We start from the raw sequence: 10,221 nt of genomic DNA on the forward strand, positions 1-10,221 counted from the left end.
CGCGTCCCCGCCCCGCCGCTGGCCGCGCCCGGACCCGCCGCAGATCGAGCAGGAGGTGGAGAGCGGCCGGCAGCGCCCACGCCGAGCAGCGGGCGCATCACTTACCCCTCACGGTTCAGAGAGGGACCGGACGGGGAGGCGGGGCGCGCTGCGTCCCGTGAGTCTTCAGCACGCCGTCCTCCCCCCACCCTGTCGTCGTCGTCGTCGTCGCCGCTGCCACGGCCGAGCTGCAGGCCCCTCAGCTCCGCTGGGCAATAACGTTATTCCACACACGCCCCGCACATAGCGGTAACGGCAGAGAGCGGCCGCTTAGTGCGCAGGCGCCTGGGGAAAGGGCGAGGAGCCAGGCCTGTCCCCTCCTCCCGCCCGGCCCAACGATCGCTTACTGCGCAGGCGCCAGTCCCAGACAATGAAAAGGACTTGTGCGGAGGGTCTCACCCACTCGCTTCCCCGGCTGCCCACTGCGCAGGCGTGCCCCCAAAAGACCGGCAGGAACAATGAGCCCGACCCTGGCGAGAGTCGGGACTGCAACCAACGCGGACTACATTTCCCAGCGGGCAATCCGCCAACTCCAAACCAAGGTCGGGTTGCTGGGCATGCTAGGAGTTGTAGTGTCGGCCCCCTTCACAGACGAGGGCTGTTTGGAAGATTTACAGCTTCTTTGCTTGAGAATTTACTTCACTATTTAGATAGATGTCGCAACTGAAACAGGTTTAAATCTTGTTACATGCTTCCTTCCCAAGCCTCAGGGGCCAACTACATACGAGCACATTTTGAAGCGTCAAGTACTTCAGTGAGCCCTTTCTGTCAGCTGGGTGGTCCAGACAACGCAAGGATGGGAAGAAGGCGGGACTCAACAAGGCTGGAGTAGAGGGAAAGGGCGGAACCTCCAAATACTGTCTCTTGGCAACAGACTTTGGTCGCCAAACCGCCCAAACAAAGACCCTCTGGGAATTGTAGTGTAACTAGAAGGCCGGAGGCTGCCGACCACGAGCCTGAGAACTACAACTCCCGGCGTCCACCGCGAGGGCCACTAGGTAGGAGGAGTCGCCAAGCGCTCATTCCCGGGTTCCAGGCTCCCCAGTGACAGCAGCCGCAGGAAGCAGCCGGCGTCCCCTCAGTGCTAGGCCGGTCCTCGGAGGGGAGTGCACTGGACACATCCCCACGTAGCTCCTATCTCTGGGCCCAGACTCTGTGCATGGCGAAGTCCCCAGGGAACTCTACCCTGGAGGAGATTCTGGGGCAATATCAACGGAGTCTCCGGGGTGAGTTGCTCCGAACCACTGTGCCTAGCGCCTTGGTACCCAGGGCCTTAGTGGGCGGGACAGATCAGGTGCCCTTCCTCACATCTCACTTGGGCTCCAGCCAGGCTGCGGAGGAAGAAGATGGATGTGGCTCTGATTTTGAGGAGGAAGAAAATTTTCTTCACGCTTAAGCAGCGTTATTTCCTTGGTTCTCGTAGTAGTTTCCTGACAAGGTGTCCTGATCTTAACTTGGCGTCTTTCTCAGCTAGAGCCAGCAGAAACTTTTGGACGGCTCTATGCCACTTTTGCCCCCTTCCCATACTTTGCTGTTTAATCCAATTCACATAATTCACACTTTTTACGCAAGTTATGGTGTCGAGGGTTGAAGGTGACTTAAAGACCGGGGGACAGCATCAATAGTTATTCACAGCAATTCGCTACTTGCGTGCAGTAAATCATTTAAAACTTACAACAGTCTTATGAGTAGTCTTATTTTACACATGAGGAAATCAAAGCGCAGTGAGGCGAAGTTATAGGCCAGAGCCTACACAGCTGGTGTGTAGCAGAGCCAGGTATTAAATTCAGGGACGTGGCTGGATGTGGTGAGACATGCATGTAATCCCAGAACTTGGAAGGCTGAGGCAGGAGGATCACTGTGAGTTCAAATTCATTCAGCTTGTGTTGCATAGTGATACCCTGTCTCAAAACAAACAAACAAACTCAGGGATATTTGCCTTCCACGCCTATCTATTTCTTTTTAGTTAATTAAGATTTTCTTATTACAGTACCTATGAGTACTGTAATAATATGCTGAGGTGAGGTCCATACTTGGAGATGTTATCTTGGACAACATATATAACCTCTAGAAAATCAGAGTTTTGTCATGTTGTAATAGAAGTTATTATATTATCTACAGGGAAATTATGATGGGCAAATGAAACAACCCACATAAAGCAGCAATTTTCAGACTTCTTTAAAAATTGTTACCCATTGTAAGAAATGTATTTTTATACTATATATATATATATGTATATATAACTAAAAAAGGTTTTACTAAAGAGTTCTTATGCTATAGATGCCATAAGATTCCTCTAGGTTATGATGAACAGTTAAAAATATGTAAAAATTTAGAGACCGAAATTATTTATACTTTTTTTTTTTTTTGCTACAGTTAGGCATACGTGCTGGGGATGGAATAAGGATCAAGATAAAGTCCTTTCCCCATGGAGTCTCTAGATTAGTGAGGGAGAAAGATAATAAATAGATTAGTTACCTATTACTCTGTTAAAAAATAAAGATAAGGATCAGTGCTGGGCATATAAGCTCTCATAAAATGTTAAGTGCTGTTTTTATGTAGTACTTGAAGGAAAATGAAATTTTTTTCCAGGAGATGAGAAACTCTTCTCATGAGTCTAGCCTTGGTAGAGTTATTTATTTTCTATGTCTATCATATTACAAACTATCAACATTCTCAGCATTCAGGCTGCAACATTAAAGAAATTAAAGGAGTCAGTCTTAATAAATACCTTCATCAGCTTGGAGCATTCAATAGCTGTTAGCCATTGCAGAAACTTTTCATTTGGAAAATTATTGTGCCCAACAATATGAGTAATTTTACTCAGTTTTTCTTAGATTGGTAAAAATGTTGTTTTCTATTATGTTTCTGTAATGGTTTCCCTCTTTTTACCTTGTTTTGAGCTTGTATGTAACCATTGGGGGTTATTGCAGGTTAGGCATTTTGACAGTGAAGGGGTTAATTCCAATTGATAGTAACATGTTTAATACCACTGGTACTGCTTTCAGTAATTAAAGAATGAGTTTTCATTTAAAGTGAATACGTTTTTTTTTTTTAATTTGAAATTTAGAGTGATAGAAATGTAAATGAAAACATTTCACCTCAAACAAAGAATTAAAAAAAGTTAAACTTCTTTTAAGATCTTAGTCATAATTTAAACAGTGAATCATGAAATAGAACCTGAAATTATTTATGAGTTTTCAGGAAGTATCATTTATGCAGTAGCATTTTTATTTTTAAATACTAGTTTATGTTATAGCTTTGAGAGAGAATTTACCCTGAACTTTAGCACAATCAGAAGTTCTTCACTTTATAAAAATAAATTACTTTTATATTTGCAAATATAAATATAATCACAAATATAAACTACTTTTAGCAAAGATACTTCCTTTTAAGGTAAAATTGTGTGTTTCCGAATAATCAAAATTTCTGGAGCTATTTTATATGTGGAACTTCATTATTTCTGTGATTTTGCCTAATAATTTAAGAAGTATGTTACTAGAATGTCTAGCATCATTCATACTTAATAATGCAAAGCTATAAATAGTCTTTACTCCCTAATTAATCCTGTGACATATCTGTGCATGTAATCATTACTAATACCTTGTATTTTTGTTCAGCCAGAAAGAGACACATAAAAAATGCAAAAGGCCTTCGCAGTTTTCCATGATAGTACCTCCAGATTTTATAACTTTCCTGCTTTTATTCATTTTAAATATAACTTTTTGGAACTATTATAGTATACTAGGAATTAGAAGTGCAAATGTGAAAAGCAGAGTCAGTGTTCAAAGTTTTCTTTTTTACTTCAAGCCTGAGTGGAATCCTTGATTCTCCTGGATCTGATAGTGCTTCCTAGTGCTTTCAGTCGTGAAAATAGGAAGCCCCATTTGTAGAGGCTATACTCAGCATTCATCCTTTCCTTTATACTTTTCTTTCTTTCTTGGAACTGGGAGTCAAACTTAGGACCTCTCACTTGCCAGGGAGGCGCTGTGCTGATGAACTGTATCCCTGGCCCTCCCTTATACTTTTCAGATGTGTTCATAGTTTGATCCTTTCAAAGAGCCCTCCTTTTTGTTTATTCATTGTTTAAAGATTTTATTGTTTTTTTTTGTTTTGTTTTTCGCTTTTCTTCTAGTACCAGGAATCGAACTCACGACCTTGCGATTGCCAGGCAGGCGCTTTGCTGCTGAGCTGAGTCCCCAGCCCCTGTTTAAAGATTTTAATTGGCTTACTTTGCAATTCTAAAATTGGCCAACACTGCCTTCAATAAAATAGATTATATGTTCCCGGATTTCTCTTGTTTGTGCCCACTCTGCAAGAAATTGGAGAGGTTTAATGATTCTCTTCAAAATGAGAGTTATGGCAGAAAAATTAGAAGACTTTTTAGCCTGGCAGATCTGTAATATTATTCCTACCTGGATGTGGTGATGCAGACCTGTAATTCCAGCACTTGGCGGCTGGGATGGGAGGAGTGATTCAAATTCAAGGCCAGCCCGAGCTACATATTTAGTGTTACATAGTTAGTTCAAATCCAGCATGAATTACATAGTGAGACCATGCCTTAAAAAAAATTATTCCTACAAAGTAAATTATCTAAAATATTTCAGTATTAAAATAATTGACATATTGTCGGTGTTCTGGGAGCATCAGAGCTTAATCTAAAATCGGAGGTGATTTGGATGGTCTTTTGACAGCACGGTTAGGTGTTTCATTTACTGTATAGTTAGCAATAATTCAAGATCCACAGAATGGCTGAGAGCATATTTATAACTAGGGAGGTTAGCAAATAAGGCCCCTCCTATAATTTAAATTCAACACATCATTGTATAAGGCCATGAAATATAAAATAAAGTAGTTTGTAGCCAGAAAGGATGAGAAAAGCCAAATAATGGGCAACTCAGATTCTAAGTTTCTGCATACTCGAACACAAAGATGTGATATTTTTTAGAAAGGACAGACACCTCTGAAAATGAAGTATCCTAGCCTTAATGACAGAATAATGTCTTATTTATTGCTGCAGTATTGGTGCTAGATATAGTCTTACCAACAATACCTGTGTACATGGCTCACCTATTCTGGTAGTTCCGAGCCACTTTTGCATGGATAGACATAAATAAACAAACAAAAAACATAGTATGAGAGATCATATAACTTCTTTTCTATATGCATTTTGTACGCTAGTTCTCCATTTTTCTTTCAAGACTTTGATGCATCAGCCTCTACACACCTTCTGGGATGTGTAGGGAAAAGTAATAATGGAGTCAAAGAAGGCAATCTGCAGCTAGGAGCCAGGTCATTGAACTTAACTTTGCTCATAACAATCTGCTTGAGCTTAGGCAACTTAATAAACTGTTCTTGGATTTCTGTTTCCTCATTTGTAAAATGAAAAGTTTGGAATAAATGTGGAGAATTTACTGCTTTTAGGAGCCAAGCAGATGACAAAATGTGTAACAGAATCAGCAGAAGACTCTGGGAAAGTAAAGTTTATGGCCAAAATACGGTTTATGCTTTTTCTAAAAGTAATGCCTTTCCTGCTTCCCCCTACTCTTTTTTCCTTCTTCCTTCCTCCTTGCCTTTCCCCAAAAAGGAAGTCAAACAAAACAAACCCAAAAGCCTAGTTCCCCTCTGGACACCACTATCTGACCCTTGGATTGTTAATGTTTGTCTATTCCATCAAGGCTCACTTGGACTATGTAAATTATAAAGGTAGTTTCTGCCTAATGAAAGCAAGAGTAAGGAGTTAGACTAGGTACACTGAAAGTGAGAGGGTGAATGTGGGAATGAAGTATACCTGAGGAAGGCCCTTTTAGTGTAAATTGCTGTAGTTTGAGAAAACCCTGGATGAAGTTGATATTGTCTGTTGTATTGTATTTGACTGGTACATCTTTTCAGATTCTGCAAAAATGTTTGGCTCTTGCCAGGAAAGGGCTCACATCTGTAGAATGATTATGTTAATCTCTGTTTTTGGCTAGTGGATTAGCCAGCAGTGATATCATCTGTATCTTTGGCAGACTTAAGAAAACATGTACAATTAAAATGAAAGTCTCTGATTTACTCAAAAAACAATTTTTTTCTTTTCTCAAATATTTTCTGGGTATTGTTTATATGTATATGTACATGTATGTATATATATCAGATTTTACTGATAAAGGGGCTGGGGATTTAGCTCAGCAGCAAAGTGCCTGCCTGGCAAGCGCAAGGTCATGAGTTCAATTCCTGGTACCGGAAGAAAAACAAAACAAAACAGATTTTACTGATAAATTTTATTTTATATGTATTCTTTTTGCACGTAGATTCCCGTGGCTTTTTAAAAAGTAGCTTTAACTTTTGTCACTTTCTTTTGCTAGAATGAAAATAAAACAGTACAATCTTTTCCCACTGTTAATGAGGTAAAATTAGCAAAAGAAATAATTGAACAGCCAGAAGAATATTTAACAAGTTGTCACCCTTGAGTGACCTAGAAGCAAAACTATAGTTCAGTGGTATGAAATGGTAAGGGCACTTTCAAATACTCTTGTTTAGAAAAAGGCACAAGAAACTAAGATGAATTATATTTTCTCTTGGAATGTTCAAAGACTTACGCTTCAATCACATCACCAGCTGACGCTAGGATTTTCACTCTTTTACGTGGTACTCTTTTCAGAGACAAGCTGTAGAGAAGGTAGCTTGAAATGCACTTATGCATTTGCTAAAGCAACCTTGATTATGACGGAACTTCATCAAAGCCCACTGGAATATTTATAGGAACAAACATTGCCCCATGCTTTAGGCCATGAAACAAAATTAAGCTAAATGTGAATTCTGAGTTCTTGATTACAGTAGATATAACATGTTCCTTGTTATCTATATTAGAAGTATTCCATCCTGACAATAATGGTCTCAGGTTGGGCCTGGTCACCAGCGTGACTGTGGAAAAATAGCTCACTGTTCTACCCATTTTTTTCCAGAGGCAGACGAAATCACGTGCAATAATGTGTGATGAGAAGGATCTTTGTGAGACTTAATTATCCTGTTTTGTTTATCTCAGGAAGATTTTTCTGCCAAGCAAACATCTAATAATGTCTGGGGATATTTTTGATTGTCACAACTAGATGTGGAGGGAAGTGCTAGTGGCACCCAGTGAGTAAAAGCCAAGAATGCTGCTAAACATGCATCGCCCAACCCCTTACAGCAAAGAATTATCGGGTCCAAAATGTCAATTGCGCTGAGGTTGAGACACCATGATCTAGAGGCAGCAAAGCTTTGTTCATAGCTCTTCCTGTGCAAGAATCATGCTTGAGGGTAATTACAGATACAGATTGTACTGGCTGATGATTTTACCCACATTCTTCCGCTAGTATAGCTAGAGATGCTTCTTTATTAGTGGAAGTGACAGGTGCATAAGTCCTCTCAGTTGGTGCCAAAGCAATGCTAGGTATACCCCTCAGAGTGAATATAGCCAGTCTCTTTAATTTGCCAACTCCTGTACATCATTAATGATCTTCTAGACCCTGCTTTCTTAATGATGTTCACATTCATGTTCAGATTATCTGTTACTCCTGATCCCAACCACTTTAGCACATTTTCAGCTATTAGAATCTTAGGATAGTATTCTCTTTGAGATTTTTGTTTCATGTCTGTATGGTGCTTTTAATCTCACTATTTTTGTACTTGTTGTTTACAGAGCTGGCTTTTTCTAACTTTGGATTGTACTTTGTTTTTCTACCTGTCACTTCCCTAGTAAACTGGGACAGTAATCTTCTACAGTCCAGTTAAGTGTGGACAGACCCATGTTTCTCTTATCTTTCTGTGGTTTCATTTTTCTGCTTGTCTAACGTAAGCTTGTGTCAGGAACTTCTGCAGTGTATCTCGTATCTCCGCCTAGGAAATGGTTCATTGCATGTTTTCTCAGAGACAGCTGGGCGCTTCACAGGGATGGTTCCCTCTCCCTGGCATTTAGGCAGTTCTCTTTTATATCTCCCAGGACAGATGGAGAATGTCGAAATTAATAATTCACAATATGTATACAGTTGATGATCCTTTGTCTTAGTTAGCTTTCCATTGTGTGATGAAGTGCCTGAGAATAACAAAGGAGGAAAGGTTTATTTGGGCTCCCAATTTCATAGATTTTAGTCAGGGATCAGCTGGCTTCATTGTTAGGGGCCTGTGATGAGGCAGAACATCATGGTGGTGGAAGTGCATGGCAGAAGAGGATGCTCAACCCATGGCAGCTAGGAAGTAGAGCGAGAGAGCCAGACAGGAAGGAGCCAAGGACAAGATCTGTCTTCCAGAGGAAGCCCCCAGTGACCTACTTCCTGGAACTTGGCCTCGTCTCCTAATAGCCTTTTCAGGTTGGATTCCGTGGATGATCATGATTCTCAAGATCCAATCACCCCTCTACACTCCACTTCTGAACACTGCTACTTTGGGGATTAAGCTTCAACATAAGGCCTTTTGGGAGACATTTGAACTTCAAACTATGGTTTGAATATCCTGTCTAGATGGAGACATGCTTGCATGTTGTTCAGAAATATCTTTTCTGTGTTGTTCAGAAACATCTTGATGAAGAGAAGCTCAATAATGAGCTGGGAGTTAGGACACAGGGCATAAGTAAACTGGACTGAGAAAATGAGTGAGAGAGACAGACTGAAATTTGTCAGCGGTCGTTAGCTCAAAAACCTTTTAACTGCTTGTTGTACAGATTAATGCTTGGATAGTGGACTAGCAGAAATGTTATTTACTTGCATTATGTTCATGTGACTTGTAGGATTCAGAAGTCATTTGTATTCATATTCATAATTGAGTTTACATTCAGCCTGTGGTTTATACTGAAACAATGACAGCAAGATGGATTATTCTGAAATACCCCACTGTCCTCTGAAGAGACAAGAGGAAGTGAGTGTTCTATCTCTTGAGTAGATTAAGCTGTTCTGCATTTACAGTGGGATAGGAAATGATAGCTGGAACTCCTGTCTATAGTGTAAGTAGCAGATAACTGTATTTGGGGTGTAGTGTTCTTAATAAATTTTATGTGGGCTTCAGTTGCAGTGGCTCCAGTTGGAAAGTGATAGGATTTCGTCTGTCTGAAAGCTTGTTGTAGTGTATAATTATGCTACTAAGTGTAAATTTGCAAAACAGTATGTTTTGAAATGTTGTATTGAAATGACTTTAAACTGTCATTTATCTTCTTCATCTTAGGTTTAGGGCCTATTTGTTACAAATTCCTTCTCTTCTTCTCCGACCCTAGTAATTGAGTCAATTACTAGAACAAAACTAGAACAAAAACAAAACAAAACAAAAACCAAAGCCTGTGTATCACTGTTCTTTGGGATAGTTGTTGAGTTCAATATCTCATTATTCACATAATATTATTTCCTTATTGCAACTTAATGAAAAATACTCTATATTATAAGATATCTCATATTCTTTAAGAATTCCAAAAGATTAAATAAGAATATTAGAAAAAGGATTCAAATAGTGATCTGTAGGATTCGGAAGTCATTTGTATTCATATTCATAATTGAGTTTACATTCAGCCTGTGGTTTATACTGAAACAATAACAGCAAGATGGATCATTCTGAAATACCCCGTTTTATAATCTTAAAACCCTATTTTATAATCTGATTAAAGAACTCTACCTGTAGGGATTTTTCAGCTATTCAATTTTTTATTTTAGATTTATTTTTTCCTAATATAGCTCATTAGCTTTTAGTCAAACTAGATATAAATAAATAATTATCCATCATCTTAGAGGTAATGTCATTTGATAGCTCTACGGAGTGCACTTTTAATGTTAGTCAAACCCTCTATTTCCTTTCTAATGGATACAATAAAAGCAAGTGCTTTATTCATAGACACAAGGATATAAATCAAAAGCTCTGAGAACTAAACTGCTTATCATCTAACACTTTGATTTTCCTTTTTCATGACAAATGTCTTTAGAAAATGCTGAGTTACTGAAAAACTATTGCTGTTCTTTCTATTGACAAAACTAGGAATGCATCTTATCAGGACTTCCTTACACTCATGATGAGTAAGAGGAGACCAGGCCTGGTTAGCAATTAACACTTAGTTTGTGTCATAGAAAGATCTGTGTGGAAATAAGTCTGGTTTAGAGAAAAATGTAGTGATAAATTCAGTGGGTTGCTTGTATAGTCAAATAATAGAATTTAATTGTTTAATTCAGACCTGAAAGACCTAGT

At 39.5% G+C, this 10,221-nt stretch overlaps 2 protein-coding genes across 18 annotated transcripts in view; one reads left to right on the forward strand and one right to left on the reverse strand.

Moving 5' to 3' along the window:
• Nucleotides 1-939, reverse strand: part of Cep170 (centrosomal protein 170kDa) — a 106,743-nt gene extending 105,804 nt beyond the window's left edge. For 9 of the 10 annotated variants that reach the window (XM_013520302.1, XM_005374770.2, XM_005374769.2 and 6 more), the window contains exon 1: nt 106-189. The gene's annotated coding sequence lies outside the window, so the exon portion shown is untranslated. Of the gene's footprint in view, nt 1-105; nt 190-764 lie in introns of those variants that run through there. The other variant, XM_013520267.1, reaches the window with a different exon arrangement.
• The window catches only part of Sdccag8 (serologically defined colon cancer antigen 8), a 214,869-nt gene continuing 205,027 nt past the window's right edge, over nt 380-10,221 (forward strand). For 7 of the 8 annotated variants that reach the window (XM_005374761.2, XM_013520314.1, XM_013520317.1 and 4 more), the window contains exon 1: nt 380-581. In XM_005374761.2, the coding sequence (XP_005374818.1) occupies nt 410-581 (172 nt within the window). In that variant the 5' untranslated portion in view covers nt 380-409. Of the gene's footprint in view, nt 582-1,046; nt 1,266-10,221 lie in introns of those variants that run through there. The other variant, XM_005374762.2, reaches the window with a different exon arrangement.

This window comes from Chinchilla lanigera, unplaced genomic scaffold (genome assembly GCF_000276665.1).
Source record: "Chinchilla lanigera isolate Chin_1 unplaced genomic scaffold, ChiLan1.0 scaffold00005, whole genome shotgun sequence".
In the NCBI taxonomy this organism is placed as follows: Eukaryota; Metazoa; Chordata; class Mammalia; order Rodentia; family Chinchillidae; genus Chinchilla; species Chinchilla lanigera.